The 18412-nt window shown below is 41.0% G+C and overlaps 1 protein-coding gene across 1 annotated transcript in view; it reads left to right on the top strand.

Annotated features, from left to right (window-relative positions):
* The window catches only part of PIGN (phosphatidylinositol glycan anchor biosynthesis class N), a 618025-nt gene that overhangs the window by 109883 nt on the left and 489730 nt on the right, over nt 1-18412 (top strand). Inside the window, exon 10 of the mRNA XM_077492054.1 lies at nt 9353-9412. Coding sequence (XP_077348180.1) covers nt 9353-9412 — 60 coding nt within the window. The remainder of the gene's footprint in view (nt 1-9352; nt 9413-18412) is intronic.

The following is an 18412-nucleotide window of genomic DNA, read 5'->3' as shown; positions in this document are numbered from 1 at the left end:
TGCGTCTCTGCTTATGTGTAGGTTCTATCTCACATACAGTATAACAGGTTACTCCTCGTGCTTTAGGGAAATTTACAGGTATGGCCCACCCTTTGGGTTTCCTAAACTGTGTAGAGACAAAGAGCATATACAAACGTATACTTTAAAAAGTGAACAACCCATCAGGAAAAGGAAAGCTGTATTCCACTACACAGGACAAGACTTACATTCTTCTCTGTGTGAGATATGCTATGCTCCTCGTCTGCTCGCTACTAACCCACAATAGAGGGTGGTTAGCCGGTCTAAACAAGACCCTTCTGATCATCTTCCCATATAAGGTGTATCCCGACCGTCCCACCAGGTGCGTGCAATTAGCTCGCCACCTGACATGAAACGGCCTGGCCAAAGGTGCACACCCACAACGATGGCCTCGGAAGCGCAGTATGCAGTCCGACCAGTAGAGCAATGTGAGAGCCAGAGCCAAGGGGACATAGAATGACCCAGCCAAAGGTGCACGCCCACAGGGGCTGCTGCGCATGCGCAATGCAATCAGTGCTTTCCGACCAGTAGAACAATGTAATCTTCAGAGCCTGGAGGAGAGGAGCTCCCCCTAGTGGCATCTGGAAGTGCCGCACCCGCACACCAAAACTGGATCTGACAAAGTCCAACCCTGCTGGTAAACAAGAGCCGTGCCTTCAGCCACATATAACAAAAGCAGAAAAAAAGAGAGAAAAACACAAAATACCTATTTAGTGCCTTATTTACATATGGGTTGAATATACTGAACAGAGACTCCAGGCGCTAAAGATTGCATTGCTCCACTGGTCGGACCACTCCGATTGCACTGCGCATGCGTGGAGCGTCCACCCCTCTAGGCGTGCACCTTCGGCAGAGCCGTTTCATGTCAGATGGCGAGCTGATTGCATGCACCTGGCATGATGGTAGGGGGAGATGATTAGCAGGGTCTTGTTTAGACCGGCCGATCACTCTCCATTGTAGGTCATTAGCGAGCAGACGAGGAGCACAGGACATCTCACACAGAGAATAACGCAAGTCTTTTCTTGTGTAGTGGAATACAGTTTTCCTTTTCCTGATGATTTTTCCACATTTTAAAGTATATGTTGGCATATGCTCTTTGTCTCTACACAGTTTAGGAAACCCAAAGGGTGGGCCATACCTGTATAATTGCCCCAAAGGAGTAGAAGGAGGAGTAACCTGTGATACTGTATGTGGGATAGAGTCTATACATAAGCAGAGACACAACTAGCTTTGGCACCTTTCGTAGACAATTCAGAAGCCAGAGTCAGGCTTCCAATATAATTTGCAACTCCATATACAACTATTGTATACCGTAAGTGTTATATTGGTATATGGGTCACTCTACACAGTATAGAGACTATATACATACACTAAGCCATATTTGAGTCTATATAGGTGTAAATAATATACTACTTTATATGCTATCCACCTAGGTGTATCCCCATATCTGCCTATAGATGGGGGGCCATACCTGCCACTGGCTCTGCTCCTCGCTCTTGATGAGCCACATATTTTGTTTTTTAAGTATCTAGAACTACTCATTTTGTTTATAGTATGTTTGCATATCTGTAAAACTGATGTTAAAGTCTGCCTATTCCTGAACAGGGTTTAAAACTGTAACTAACCCCTCATGCTCCTGAAGAAGCATTATTCATAAACATGTTGTGCACTTCTCCGTTCTAGCGTGAGCCTATGCATCCCTCTATAACCACAGCCCTTCGTTTATTATCAGCTTCTGGTAACTTTGTTTATCATGCTGTATATTTGCTAATGTGAATATTTGGTGGCTCCCTACCTAGGCCTAAGGGGAGGGTATACTTACACAGTAGTTCGGGTTATTACTTTTAAAGTTTTAATATGGTTTAGCGATTTTCTAAAAAAATGATTATATTCATCTTTATACATGTTTCCTTGTTAATACAGTGCCCATATTCTGTGGTTTCAAATGTTTCTCCATATGTGAATTTGGACAATTTGAGTCACAGAAAGGTGGACATTTAGAAAATTTAGCTTATATTTAGTTTGCATTTTTTACTTATATTTCACTTTTTTGTTTTTCAACTGCAAGAGTAGAATGTAAGGGGTTGTTTATTCACACCAGGCATTACCATATGGTGGTTAGGCACATATCTTTCATGTATGATCTGATTTATATGTAATGAGCATATTTATTGACATTTATGTTTATCATTTATGAATGTTATAATAGTAGCTACACACAATTGAGGAGTGTAAGACATTTTTTTTTTTATATTTATAATACACAGAGTGTGAGAACACACTATAGAGCCAGCAGCAGCTTACTTTTACTTTTATTTTTATTCTTACTCTCATATTAGGTATTGGTGGCAGGGGAGTACACATTTTTATATAATAATTATAATAAAAAGGTATTCACACTCCTATAAATGAACTCTGAAACCGTAGATCATATTCTGCCATGTATCTTTAGATGGCAGAACTTGACAGCATATTAGTAGCTATCACCTCCTGAGATGTCTGTGCTGTTCAATTTATCCTTTAATAGGCTAGGTGTAGCAAGAGAGCACAGCTCAGTGATTAGAAGTTGGGGTTGGACCCGCTGTGCCACTGTACCGTGTTACCATTTGTATGTGTGTATGTGAGCTCTCTTTGTGATAGATGATGAATTTCTTTTTTTCCTGTGTAGACCTGTAAAAAAAAATTTTTTGTCTTTTTTTATTTTATGCTTTTTGTCCAGGTCTCTGCTGCGTTCCTAATTTCCTTTTAATGGCTTTGTGTAGTTGTGTTTCATGTGGTATGATTTTTATTTGTGCTGTTTTTCCATTGAAATATAAAGGATTTCTTTGAAGTGTCTCTAGCTCTGTTCTGTGGGCTTTTTTTTTTGCTTCATCTCCTTATCGTTTCTGCTTTATTGAATAAGAAAAAGTGTTCAGCACTTTTATTATATACCATAATTATTAATATTTTAAAGTTGAAACATTTGAGCAATGCTGCATAATTTGCCTAATGGTGAAAGCAGCAGTTTAGTAAAGCTTTAACTACTTAAGGATCAAGCCTATTTTTTTCAAACTTGGTGTTTAGAAGTTAAAATCTATTTTTATTTATTTTTTGCTAGAAAATTACTTAGAACCCCCAAACATTATATATATATTTTTTCAGAAACCCTAAAGAAATAAATGGCGGTCGTTCCAATACTTTATTACACCGTAGTTGCACAGCGTTTTAAAGCCCCATACACACTATAAGGTTTTCTGCTGATTTTTGTCTTCAGATTTACCAAAAGCATGTAGTTCAAGGGCCTGCCTGATTGCATACAAATTGAAACTCCTAAGGTTTGACCTCATATTATATGGTTTTGGTAAATCTGAAGGAAAAAATCAGCAGAAAATCTGATAATGTGTATGGGGCTTTACAAGCGCAATTTTTGGGGAAAAAATACACTTTTTTTAAATTAAAAAGTAAGACAACAGTAAAGTTAGCCCAATTTTTTTATATTGTGAAAGATAATGTTACGCCGAGTAAAGTGATACCCAACATGTCATTCTTTAAAATTGCGCTTGTGGAATGGTGACAAACTTTGACCCTTAAATATCTCCATAGGCGACGTTTACATTTTTTTACAAGTTACCAGTTTTGAGTTACAGATCTTTTGCTAGAAGTATTGCTCTTGCTCTAACAATCACAGCGATACCTCATATGGATGGTTTGAACACCGTTTTCATATGTGGGCATGACTTGCATTTGCGTTTGCTTCTGCTTCTGCACGCAAGCTTGGTGGGACGCCGAGCTTTAAATTTATTTCTATTTTTTCTTATTATTTATTTTACGTTTTATTTTTACATGGTCCTTTTTAAAAATAAATAAAAATAATTGGGTCAAGTTTATACCTAATACAAGGATACTTGTAATAGAAAAAAAGACCTCAGATCTCACATTTATACTTTAATGTAATAAAAAATAAATGTCCTTTTTTTTTTATTTTTTTATTTCCCCTTTAAGACCATTGAGTGGAAGTGATGTTTGACGTCGCTTTCATCATCCATTGTTATGGAGCTTAGCGGGGGCCATCTTTCCCTCACTCGGCTCCATGTCTCAGAGGGGAGAGGACCCGAACGGCTAGCCACATATGTGGAATTACTGGGCAGGATACTTTGCTTACCTAGTTGAACAGGGAAAGAAAAAGTGATCATGTGCAGATGTGTTGCCAGCTTTAACCCTTATACAGCCACCGTCGTTTGTCATATGTTGCCAGCAGCAGTTGGTGTTTACACACACTTCTGGTTGTTACAGAAGCTGGGAGTAGGTGTAAATCTTACAAGAAGTTGGCTTCCACAGACACCAATACCTTAACCCCCCCTCCCACTTGTTTGTGTGCACTAAAACTAACTTTAGTTTATTTTTTACAGAAAATTTGCATTTTATAAACAGGTGTGTTAATATTGTGTGACATAAAAAATGGAAATATGGCAATTTTATTCTCCAGGGTCTCTGCTTTCTGAAAATAAACCCTGTTTTGGGGTTTTAACTAATCTCCAAGCCTAAAATCATTTCTTTAACTTGTACAAGAAAAAAAAAGGCTCTAGCAGTAGAAGAGTTAAAGGGATCCTGTTGATGTACCCTGCATGGGCATTGCAGAGGTTCACTTTAATATAACAGAGCCCTTTTTAGGACAGTGCAATTCATGCTTAAAGTGGAGTTCCACCCAAAATTGTAACTTCCGCTTTAAGCACTCCCTGCCCCCTTACATGCCACATTGGCATGTATTTTTTTTTGGGGGGGCGAGTGGAGGTTTTGTTAGGAGTGGGACTTCCTGTCCCATTTCCTCCTTCCGCTCAGGGACCGGCAAGGCGACTTAGGCGACCCCTCCCTCTAGGCGATCTCCTGGGACACGTGACAGGTCCCAGGAGATCCCCTGTCCACTCTGGGAGCGCAGAGCGTCTCATGCATGTGCCGTCCGTGCCCGGCCTTGAAGCCAAAAACTGTCACGGTCAGGTGCCCAGAGTGTCAATGGAGGCGCTGGCAGAGAGGAGGGGGAGAGGAGTGACGCTCCATTTGGCCGCATCGCTGGACCGTGGTGAATGGAACGGGTGAGTGTCTGCTTACTAAAATTTAGCAGCTACACATTTGTAGCTGCTGACTTTTAATGAAAAGCCTGGAACTCTGTTTTAAAGTGATATTAAAGTCTTGTTTTTTATTTTTAAGCAAAAAAAAAAAGTCACACTTGCCTACTGCACAGAGTAGCTCAGAGCCTCCTCTTGTCTGGTCTCGCCAGCTCTCCTGACCCCTTCCTCCTGCTGTGGGGGCACGAGTTGCTGCTGTGTACAGTATATCCCTTTAGATATGGCGCAGGGGCTTGGCCCCACCCCTCCTCTCTCATTGGCTCACTGACTTTGACAGCAGTGGGCGCCAGTGGTGCCCACTGCTGTCTCAGCCAGTGAGGAGGGAGAGTCCCGGACAGCCAAGGCTGTTGTGCAACATTGCTGGTTCGAGAAGAGGCACAGGTTAAGTAAGTATTAGGGGGGCTGAGGGAGGCTGCTGCACAAAGAAATGTTTTCATCCTAAAGTGTTACTAAACCCACAACAGTAAACTCAGTCTGTGTATGCAGTAATGCATTGTGTAAAATGGCTGTTTGATTCTGTCTTCTCTGATCCTCCCTTTCTCCCAATCCATCTCCTGATAGAACAGAGCATTTGGAGTCATTATGCACATGCTCAGTTTGGTGTGCATTGCTAGAGAGTTTTTTTTTGTTCCTTAAGTTGGAGCAAGTGATCAGCACAGGGCCAATCAGCACTGTCCAGACAGAGGGTCAGGGGTCCTCCAGCCACATAGGACACCCATAGGGGAATGAAAAGTCCTTCTACAAGCTTTAACTAGACACTGATAGAAGTCACAAGACTGCTATATACTGCTGATGAGAAAAGGTATTTAGCGGATTATATTTACTAAGATGCATTTTCATGTTCTGTGTACTGTAGGAGACCTGAAATAGGGCTCCTGGGTTTTGTAACACTTTGAATCACTTCAGTTACATGCCCCCATCCTCTCTGCACCATTATAATTGTCCCTGTGCCTGTGTAATGTAAAAAATATGCACGATTGTACCAGTATAATCTCTGCTCCTGCCGCTCAGCTGATTCCTCTCCTTTCTTCTGTCTCCGGCTCACAGCTGCAGTGGGCGGGGCCGAACCCTCCTACTGCCGTCAGCTTGGAAGGAGGGGGAGATAGGGGAGAGAGAGAGAGCGCAGAGCCGCCGACAATCAGCTGAGTGGCAGGAGCAGCCAGGTATTTCAGGTGATACAGGGGTCCAAATGACGCAATGCAAGCACTGTGCTGTATAACAGGTGTTAAGCGAACAGGATGTTTGGTTTTTGTGGGTCAACAAAAGCTTTAAAGAGGAAGTAAACTCTCCCACTCTGATGCTTCTTTTCATTTAGTCAATTATAATAAGTAATTATCAGACTATAGCCACAATTGCATATTACTTATTGTTTAAAGAAACTTTAAAAAACTTGTTTCCAGGGGTTAGGCAGCGCCATCTTAAGTATTGTTTTCAGTCCACAGTGGAGTGTATTTCCACCCTTACATTGAGCACTTCCTGTACTGTTAACCAAGCCTCCTTCTCAATCCAGCGTTTCTATGGCAACCCTGCTTCCCTGTTCATAGCTTACTTATTTATTTCATAGTATTTACTTTTGCAGATGTCTAATGCTTGCCTTTGTCAGACTTATCAGCTTCAGCTGATAAGACTGAAGTAATGGCCAAATTTAGACTGTATGTGAGGTCACATGGTCCCATTGTGTGTAGGAGGAAGCTCTGAGTGATTAGCAGAGTTCAGTGGTGTGCCATAGGAAATCCTGATAACAGATAGATAAGCACATAGAGAGCGTGCCGTAAATCAGGGGAGATCTGGGCATGCTCAGTGACTTCATTCTACAGAACAACAAGGATTACAACAATACTAAGCAAGTAAGGAGATATCTACAAGCAGTGTTCATTAGGGTTTTTAATGCTTATTTACATGGGACAAAGTTGTGGGGGAGGGTTTACAACCACTTTAATGCTTTGCATGCATTAAAGTGTTACCCCCCAAAAAAATAAAGATCCTTGTCTCTTAAAGCAGATTACAAAGCACAGTGCTTGTGCTGTGTAATCTGCCCCCCTCTGAACTGTTACTTCCTTTATGTCCTCTCTGTACTGACCACGAAAATCTGCGCTGCTGAGCTTTGACCATCGTGGTCAGAGTACATCCCTGCATCATATGTTGCTGTCCCCTCTGCTCTCCTCTCTCCCCCTCACCCCCTCCTTCCTGCCTGTCATCTCATTTTCTTTTTCTGTCTCTGCCCTGCCCCGTCCCTGCCGCTATGCTTGAAAAACAAAACAACGTAAAATTGTCACTGCCAGCCCCTTTATTAGAGGCTGGCATAGCACACTATGAAAGTTGTTTTAAAAAACAAGCGTTATAAATGCCAATTTTGAGCTGTCTTAAGGCCGGTCACGTGACTCGCACCCGGTTTACAGCTATGAGACCAAGCTTCTGCGGAAGAGACGAGCTGCTACGTGATCTCTTCGGCTGACGTCAGAGGGAGATCACATCCCCTGCTGCAGAAGACACCCATTGGAGCTGTAGAATGGCCACATGTCTTGTGACCGGCCTGGAGACAGCTCAAAATTTGTATTTAGAACTCTCGTTTTTAAAAACAACTTTCATAGTGTGCTATACCAGCCTCTACTAGAGGGGCTGGCATAGTCTTCTATAAATGGGTTCACAAACACTTTTAGATAAAAAACCTTCTACTTTTAGAACCACTTTAATATTCATTCTTAAATTATCATTTTGTAAGTTTATTAGTTTATTTTGCTAGTTTAACTTGGCTTGCTCTGCCTAAGCCTCACAATTGCCTGTTTTCACTGAAAGCATATCCGTATCAAATATTGAGGCCTGCAGTTTTTTTTATATTGCTCTTAAAGTGTAAGTTATAAAATGTATTTTATTCCTAAGCATAATACTGATGGATCTTTATTTCCAGCTGTAGAATACTACTCTTCTTTGCTGTGCATGCATAACAAGAATCTTATTCCGAGCTTTTGTGAGCTTTTTAGAACCATGCCACATATAAGAACCTGCTATAGCATTGCTAATAAGGGCAGAGAGATACTCTTGTTTTTACAGCATTACTCCATGGATGACCAGGTAAGCAAGACATTGCTACCCTATTCATCCCACATTGAGTGATGCTGTTTAAATAGGTGGGTATTTCTTTAATGTCATTAAGGGACACTGAAGTAATACTCATCTTGCCAGTGAAGTAGCAACACTGTAGTAGTTTGTTCCTGTCCTGCTGCTGCTGAGTTGTTGCCTACGACAGGATCACAAATATGTTTATGTGAACCCCACTGGAGGAAGCCTGAGACAACTCTTACCAACGATAAAGTAACTCAGCCCCTCTAGTACTGTATATTACTTCACCCCAGTTAAAGTGAGAATTTAGGCTAACATGTGAGAGTGGGTCCACCATAAGATTTATTGTTTTAAATACTGACCTGATTGTTTGACATTTCATGCTGCTCTCTATTTGTACTACTTTTGCCTGATTCAGAGGTGCAGCTATCAGCAATGTTCCTCGCATTCATCCCATAGTTTCCATTGCTAGCTAGCTCACAAAATATAGTTGCGTGTCCACAAGACCTAAAACTGCCATTTGTGATCTTCATCTCATATTCAAATATGTGTTGAACGTTATGGCTGAAAACGTTATGGCTGAAAAAAGATGTATCTGATCGCATACGGGTTCATTGAATACTTGCTGAATTTCATTTGTACAGTCTTTATGAAGTCACGAGCCAAAATTAACACTGATGCTCTTGGCTTACTATCTGTCATGGATTTACAGTATGTATAATTATTGCCCAACTCAAAGGTCAGAAATGCCATTGATTGTGTATCTTCGGATAAAGAGGTTTGTGCATTAGTTCTGTACTGCCTCAGTTCAGTAAAGTACTCTATTTATCAGTATAATAACTGTATAAGCAAAATGGCTTGGTGGTTTGCACTTTGTTCTTGGGTCATCGAATCTCCACTATCACACTACCTGCATGAACTCTCTATGTGCTTACGCAGATTTCCTCTGGGTAGCCTGATTTCCTCTCACGTTCCAAGGGCATTGTGGTAGGTTAGTTGACTCCTGTCAGAATTGTCCCTAAACACATATGCTTCTAGAGGGCAGGGACTGATATAAAAATGACAAGTACTGCATATGTTGTCAGTGCTTTATAAATACCTGTAATAAATGAATTACTGTTGATATCTATTTTCTTCCATTTCCAAACACAATAATGTGCTTTGTTTTTTAGGCAGATGTGGCTCCACTCATGACAGCTCTAATTGGAGTCCCTTATCCTCTTAACTCAGTGGTAAGGCATTGCTGCATGTATTTAAAGGAATAATACAGCTGTGTTATTGTATTACTTATTTGCATAATCTATGTTTATTTGCAAAATAGGGATAAACAACACAAAAAAGCAGTATTGAATACAATTTTGCCAAGCATTACATGCAGTGGAGCTGCTGCAACTTTCACTTACAAAATGCACACAAATACATCCTATAACTGAATTTAGCACAATAAAGAGTTAACGCGTGTATAGGTGTATGTCTTCCATAAAGCTCCAAGTAGAGATATATTCTAACATTACTACGCATGAAGTGAAATCCATATCAAGGAAATGGAACATCAAAGTAAATGAAGATAAAAACGTTTAAAAAAATGGGGAAAAGTAAACGCACAAAAAAATGTAGAACCGTGCTGCCAGATAGAATATATTTGCATCTGTATTATAAAAAAGGGGTACCTTAGGAGAACATATAATGAAGAAACCCTTTAATAAGCAGGCAGTAGTCCCTAGTAGTTACCAGACCACTGAAGTAGAAATGGATTTAGTGATCTTTCCCATGTATCTTATAAGAGTAATACGTCCGCCCTACCCAAATGTCTCAGAATTGTTCCTCCTTATTATTAGATATAACAACCCACCTCTCAGCCTCCATCATCCTATCGACAACTTCCTGCCAATCTCCAATAGCCAGACAAGTAGTCTGCTTCCAGAACCTAGGTTTTGGGCATTCAGTATATGCTGGTAACACTGCTCTTATATGAGGTCATGAAACAGGAATTGGAGAGGAATGCATCTTATCAGTTTAAGGGAAGTTTTCTTTATCCACGGTAAGATGGATTTTGAGAACAAAATCTTTGCAAAGCGGGAGGGAGTCTTTATACCATTGTGACACAAATTTGTAACATGACTCTTGAGTTTTGGTCCTGATAGAGGAAACGTGAGGGAGGCCTATTATTTTTTGCAGTTGATTGGAAGTAAACTCCACGTTGAGCTCTTTTCCTTAATAAAGTAAGGAACCTGGCAGGAGTAAGTACAAATCCGCAGTTCATACATATGGGAAAGGAGATGTTTCCTACCGCTTTCAGTAGCAGAATGCTGCTCTTAAATTGATGTTTGTGGGGCTTTTAGTGTTTTTTTGCCTTTTTGCCGAAGTCCCTGAATTCATCTCAATGAAATCCTTATGTGTCCATGTACTCATAGGCTTTTAGAGGAGTTTAGGAGCAGCAGAGTTTAGAGACAGTCAATACGCCTTCTCCTGAACACAGAAGAAAAGTGCTGATGAGAGGGAACTTTTGGACAAAAAAACGTCCAATGCAGCTAAGCATGTCTAAACACACCTAGGAGCGTTTAGCACTTCAGCGTTTATTTGTTTCATTGGCCAGAATAAATAAAAATTCTGCCCATTGAAATAAACACCCAAACGCTGCTAAGCGCAGCTAAACTCTCTTAAGCTGCGTTTTTTAAAACCAGTTTAGGTAAGTTTTTAACACTGATTTTCTTCTGTCAGGAGAAAAAGCATTTACAACAAACCAGTGTGCATGAGGCCTTAGACTTGAAAGGAGTCAAGGGGACTTATATGTTGTCACAAGATGTCCAAGAGTATAAGCTTGCCTTCACTGGAAAATTTGTGAAAATTGGTGACTCCATCCATCCCATATACATTAAAGTAGGCTATGTTTTCATCAGGGGAGTACCAGGGGAATACTTTCAGTGGGGCTAAAGGTGAGGTTTGTGGTAAAAGGTCCCCTTAAGCCTTAAGTCTGTTCCAGGTCTTCAACGTTGCAAGAGTTTTCAGAGAAGTCCAATTCAACAGACTCTGAACTGCTGTCGGGATCCATGGCACTCTCGCTAAGTTATGTCCCGCCATTGTCTTTTTAGACCCACAGTTTATCATGCATGCAGAGTACACTCTTCGGACAAACCACATCACTTTAAAATATAAAGTTAAGTCTGGTATACCTAAGCCTCCATCCGTTTTTTAATCTTTGTACGATAAAATAAGCAAATCTATGTTTTTTATATATATTTTTTTTTTTACGAAGACTGTAATCAAACTTGCATCTGTTTAAAAAAAAATAGTAATTTTGATTACAGTTTATTTACCTCAGCCACATGAGAGGAAGACCTTGGCACCTGTTGAGATTCCTTCTTACTAAACTGAGTATTATGTAATAAATTCTAGAATAAATGTGATTGTGTCGGGAGAGATATATGTGCCCACATAAACAAGAAATATGGTTTCAGTTGGGTGGCCAATTCAGGGGGAATTAATACCAGAAACATTTTCAACTTATTAGCTAAAATCTAACCCATCTATTTTCTCTCCCAATATATATATATATATATATATATATATATATATATATATATATATATATATATATATATATATATATCTACACTATATATAGTATGAGAAAGGGTGTCTTCTCAGGTTCATGTTTTGCCCAGTGTAAAACATAATGAGCCCTAATTGTTTTATCACGTTCCACCATGTCATAACACAATTAAGGATCTTCATGTTTTACACTATGAAGCCCGTTTGATCAGAGAGAATTATGGAAGGCATGTGATCTTGCAGCCTAGAGGCTTGGAGCTTAGGCAGGCCATACACAGTTTGAATTTTGGCCGGTTCAGCAGGAACTGTGTATGGGCAGGCTTAATGTCAACTTGGGTACGACCAACATGATGGGTTTTACCTGTGATTATCGCTTACAGCTGCTATAGCTGCTAGCAATAATTTCTGTCTTCTACCAGCAGGGATGACCTCCCCACTCCTGCCAGGAGAAGACAATGGCTCAGCAGGAGGGATTTCTTCGTCAACACTGTGTTGGAGGACTCGAGCAAATTTCTTTCTTGCAACCTGTGGTTGCAGGAAAGAAATTTGCTCTGTATATGGGTGGCCTTAGGGAAAGTCTCTGCTCTAATTAATCCCAAAGGTGTTCTATCGGGTTGAGGTGAGGACTCTGTGCAGGCCAGTCAAGTTCCTCCACCCCAAACTCGCTCATCCGTGTCTTTATGGACCTTGCTTTCTGCACTTGTGCGCAGTCATGTTGGAACTGGACAGGGCCATCCCCAAACTGCTCCCACAAGTTGGGAGCATGAAATTGTCTTGGTATTCTGACGCCTTAAGAGTTCCCTTCACTGAAACTAAGGGGCCAAACCCAACCCCTGAAGAAGAACCCCACACCATTATCCCCCCTCCAGCAAATGATCTGGATGTTGCAGAGTCTGTCCGTAAGGCACTGACTGTGCTTCTGGTTTTGTGATTATGGTACTTATTGTGTCTCTGCAGATATGTTTATGGTTCGGTGGGTGAGTTACTGATAGTGTATCTGAGGACAGTTTATTCTTATGTTTACATAATCAGGTTGAAAAAAAGACAATAAAGTCCAATAGATTCAATTAATATGAAATAAATAGAAATAAATAATGTAGAGGAAAACAAAATATAAATCTTCTAAATCATTGTCTAATTCCGTCCTGATCCCTTAAGGTAATCACATATACCTTGGGTCAACAATCTCTGGTGTTATTACCTATTAATGTTAATACCCAGTTAAAATCCCGGCATTTAGAATGCATCCAGTTATTTGTTTCTTTCTGTAATCAACCGAGCTGGCTGAAATTGCTTCCTGGAGGAGCCAATTCCTAATTTTCACAGCTCTTAAAGTGGTTGTAAACCCTTACAAACCACTTTGACCTACAGGTAAGCCTAGATTAAGGCTTACCTGTAGGTCCAAGAAATATCTCCTAAACCTATATGGTTTAGGAGATATTTGCCCGAAAACGGGCACCGCTGTCTACGGCGCACAGGCGCACTGAGCGCGGCATTCTCAGCGATGGAGCTGCCGCGCGTGTCGGCTCCCGTGCGCATGCGCGGGAGTGACGTCATCGCGGCTTCGCCGAATGACAGCGACGGAGCTGCGAGACCCCACCAAGAAGATGGATGCGGCGGACTACAGGGGACAGCGGCGACTTCGCTGGCTCCTGTGTCAGGTAAGTAAATGCCTTTGCAGGGAATGAAAGAGGAAGTAAACTCATCAGGGTTTACTTCCTCTTTAAGCCCCATACACACTATCAGTTTTTCTCCTGAGTTTTTCCTTCAGATTAACCCCAAACCATATAATATAAGGTCAAACCTTAGGAGTTTCAATTTGTATGCAATCAGGCAGGCCCTTGCACTACATGGTTTTGGTAAACCTGAAGGAAAAACTCATCAGAAAAACTGATAGTGTGTATTGAGCTTTTGGACACATGCACAAGCACATAGGATGTCAAAAACACCACTTTTAAGGGTGTTTGGCTTTTCTTTCTGCATCTCTATTTTAGCCTATGGTGTTGATTTACTAAAGGCAAATCCACTTTGCAATACAAGTGCACTTGTTAGTGCAGTTGCTGTAGATCTGAGGGAAAGCTATGAAATGAGGTGAAGCTCTGCTGATTTTATCATCCAATCATGTGCAAGCTAAAATGCTGTTTTTATTTCCCTTGCATGTCCCCATCGGATCTACAGTGACTTGACTTCCAAGTGCACTTGCAGTGCAAAGTGGATTTGCCTTTAGTAAAGAACCCACTATGTGTCATTGCACACATAGGCATTTACAGGTGTTTGGAGGCAGGTGAAAAAAAAAGTTTTTCTACAGCTGCAAAGGCTGTGAAGACCAGCAATACGGGTGCAGGAAGCCTCATTCCTCTCCCCCTTCTCTCTGAGGCGCCAGCATTCTAACTGTGGGTGCCCGGCTGTGGCATCACAACCGGGCGCGCACTGTGCCCTGTGGATGGCTGGGCAATCTTCTGGGACCTGTGACGTGTCACAGAAGATTGCAGAGAGGAAAGAGGGGGGGAGAGGTGATCTTCCTTCTGGCACCGCAAAGCCAGGGGATGAAGTGGGAGCTGGTGCCTGTAAAAACAGGGTATCTGCTCCTCCCCCCAAAAAAGGACATGCCAAATGTGGCAAGTCAGGGGGTCACCTGCACTTAAAGCGCAAGTTCCATTTTTTGGTTGAACTCCGCTTTAAAGTCTATACCTCATTTTAATGCGAGAACGTATTTTGCTGGCTTTAAAACCTGCAGCCTAGCATTGCATGCGGTTATTTAGTTTGTGATTACCAGAACACCCAGATCCTTTTTGATTATTGATTCACCTAGTTGTACTCTACCCTAGTATGTATGATGCATGTCTGTTTTTAGCCCCCAAGTGCATAACTTCCCAATCCCTATTCTGCCAGGGTATGTATACTTATGAGCACAACTGTACATTAACTGTCTTTGGGAAACTGTCAAATGCTTTGATAAAGTATACTTTATCCACAGGCACAGTTTTGTCTAGGTTTTTGCTAATTTTCAAACTAAAAGAAAGTAGATTTGTTTGGCAACTTCAGTCTTCTGTGAATCCATGCAGGCTTTCACTTATAATGTTATTTTCTTGCATCAACTCATCTATGTGGTTCTTAAAGTGATACTAAAGTTTATTGTTTTTTTTTCTATAAAAATAGCCAACATGTTATACTTACCTGCTTTGTGTACTGGTTTTGCACAGAGCAGCCCAGATCCTCCTCTTCTCCTGTCCCTCTTTGGAGCTCCTGGCCCCTCCATCCTGTTGAGAGCTCCCACAGAAAGCAGCTTGCTATGGGGACACTCAAGCCAAGCCACAGCTCCCTCTGTCCATTCAGACACGTTATGTGGTTTGGCCCCAATCCCTTTCTCTCATGATTGACTAACTGACTTTGACAGCAGAAGCGGGAGCTTTCTTCCTTTACAACCACTTTAAGTATATTTCTGACTATAGAACTTAAACTTACAGGTCTGGAGTTACTTGGTAAAAATATTTTGTTCCCTTTTTTAATATATGCACCGCATTGGCCTTGCACCAATTCATTGGTAGCAAGTCAGTCAGTAAAGAGTCTCCAAAAATTAGTAACAATGGATTGGAAACAACAGAGCTCAACTCTAAGGACATTTGGGCATAAGCCATTGTGCCTAGGTGCTTTATTCTTCTATCCCTATTATGGACTTGAACTTCATCATTTTCTTTTGTATACACAGAGCTGAAGAAGGTATTTAATAAATTTGGCTTTGCTTTGTCACCAACTCTGAGTTATCATTTAATACCCAATCATTTTACTATTAATATACTTGAAAGATATTTGGGGGGGGGGGGGGTTGTCTTACTCTTTTTTTGTAACCTGTCACTCGTTTTGAATTTTTTGCAATATTGATTTGCTTGTTACATCTATTGTTATTTTATTTGTAACTTTCAAATGAAGAAAGTGTTCCTTTATTTTTATTCTTCTTAAATGCCTGCGATGGGAACAAGAGCAACTGCTCTCTCGGCTCTCCCTCTCCTCATTGGACAGAGAGGCAGCAGGGGGAGCCATTTGCTCCCGCTACTGTCAATCACAGTGAGTGAAGGGTGAAGCAGAGCTGCAATCTGTGTGTTAATGGCCATGCAGAGCCAGGGGGTGGGGGGGGGGGGTCTGGGAAAAGAGTGATTGCGGGGCCTCAGTAAACAATACCATAAAATTGTCTTGTAATAAGTTTAAACATTTCTGCTCTTTTACTGTTTCAACAGTGCTGTTACATGAGTCAAGATTAAAATCACCTATCACTGTCCTGACCCCTGCAGCCCTTTTGTTTTTGAGCGGCAATCTATTTTCTAGGTCTGGCCATATTGCTCTTGTTTGCCTCTGAATAGACAAACTGGAAATAAAGTAGGAAGATCAGCCACTGAGTTATGAATATTTACCTGACTTAAATGGTTGAGAGGCTTGCTCAGCAAGTGATTCTCCTGGGGCTGCTGTCCCTGAGAGGTAGTCTGTGTGCTATAGGTCTGTTAGGCATCCGCATGTACTTGGCTGAGGGCCTGAAGGAATTTGGACTGAAATACATTTGTTGTAGGGCATGACCTGTGAAAGCTGGGTTGGAGAAGGTCCTCCTCTCTCCCCGAAGAGTGTCGCATGGAAGCTGGGTGGATGAAAACTGTCCTTGGACATTTTGAGTAGGGCCTTGTCCTAAGACTCTAGATGTGCATGTGCTTTGGGGGTTAATGCCAGATGTTGCTGTAAAGACTGAGACTGCTGTAATAAAGGGTTAGACTTTATTGCTTGAAAGTTCCTATGTTTAACCTTTCAGATATGTGGATATGATACAATAATTTTAGTCAACTCGAGAGTATAATAATAAAAGGAATTTACTTGGTTTAAGGATTTATTACAGATGATAAAAGTGGATAAATAAACCAGATACTCCCATTTGAAAAAAATTAAATTTGCACATAGGAGTTGCCCTAATAAATACAACAAGGTATGGGACTCTTGGTGTTCATCCACTCTTACTATTACAACTACCTGGAGAATTTTGGACTTTCACTTGGTTTATAGGTTTGGATGTTATTATACTTGTATACTTAGAGAGTTGCCTGATATCTGATACATCCTTACCTGGTTGCCAAGTGACTGGATGTCATCTTCAGATGTATAAACTTTGCCACTGGTCTTTGTGCATACAGCTTTAAATATGATATGCAGTTGTGTACTGAATTGTTTATTCTTTGTGCTCATGTTGAGCGTATTGGTCATTGTACCAACATGTATTTCATTTTGTGCATCTTGTCAATAAAAAGAGTTAAAAAAAAATGATAAATATGGCATATTCAATCCAGGGAGAGTTCCCCCAACTTCATATGAAGTCCCTGGAATTGATTATCCCATCATGATTCGGTCTTGTCTTCTTCAATCCTGAATCCATCTCCCCCAGCCTTTTGTTTTCCAGACATACAGTGTATATATATATACCAGCCCAAAAATTTGTGAAAACCAGTTTGAGCCACACCACATAATAGAAAGATCAGAGGTTCCCAACTTCCCACAGAATAATAAGACCATATGTCTCTGTATACACTAGACCATGTATATATATAATGTGTAGATTGAAGTGATTACTTATATACTAACATAATTGATAACCTTAAAAGTTTACTAAGTTTCTTGTAAATCAATAACTATTAAAAACCTACACTACAATTGCTCATACAGTCCCAGATTTGCTGGCCACCCCCCTTTTATCCATCATGGCATATTTACGGTAACTTGTATTTACCATATTTTTTTGTACTAAAAATAGTACTGCAATCTCCAGTGTTAGTTTGTAATATGGGAATTTCCAAAAAATATAACCTTGGAGGTTCTTTCAACTTGCACCCAAATCTAAGTTGATTTTTAACCACTTGCTGCCCTCCATATAGCAATATCACAGCGGCAAATTGGTTTAGTTATCCTGATTGGTTGTCATATGACGTGATCAGGATAACAAGTCAGGGGCTTGTGTGGCGATCAGTGTGGTGTGTCAGTCTGACACACCGCAACTCCGATCGTGGTATATAGCCTCTGACGGAGGCTTCTTACCACTTGATCAGCTGTGACCAATCACAGCTGATCATCGTGTGAACCAGGAAGTTAAACGGCTTTCCTCAGTTCACACTGAAAGGGAGAGCCGATCGGTGGCTCTCACTGTCGGGGGGTCACATTGATGATACATTGATTATCAGCACAGCCCCCATCAGATGTGCCCATCAGCTGCCAATAAGTGCCCATAAACTGCCAGCCTGTGTCCCATAATAAACACCTGCCGGTGCCTGTAAATGTGGCAATCAGTGCCCATAAAAGTGTCAATCAGTGCCCCATCAGTAATGCCTGTCAGGGCCCTTCAGATGCCACTCAATCATGCTTGTCAGTAGCTCCTCATCAGTGCTGCCTATCTAGTGCCACCTATCTGTACCCATCAGTGCCGCCTATCAGTGCCCATCATTTTATTTTTCAATTGATGGTCTTTTTTTTGTTTATAGTGCAAAAAATAAAAAACGCAGAGGTGATCAAATACCACCAAAAGAAAGCTCTATTTGTGGGAAGAAAATGCTAAATATGTCATATGGGTGCAGTGTTACATGGCTGCACAATTGTCATTCAAAGTGCAACAGCGTTGAAAGTAGAAAAGTGTCCTGGGCAAGGGGGAAAGTGCC

This window comes from Lithobates pipiens, unplaced genomic scaffold (genome assembly GCF_037356315.1).
Source record: "Lithobates pipiens isolate NorthernLeopardFrog02 unplaced genomic scaffold, aLitPip1_a1.2 Scaffold_19, whole genome shotgun sequence".
NCBI lineage: Eukaryota > Metazoa > Chordata > Amphibia > Anura > Ranidae > Lithobates > Lithobates pipiens.
Note: the sequence above shows the minus strand (reverse complement) of the source record. Positions and strands in the feature narration are given on the sequence as shown.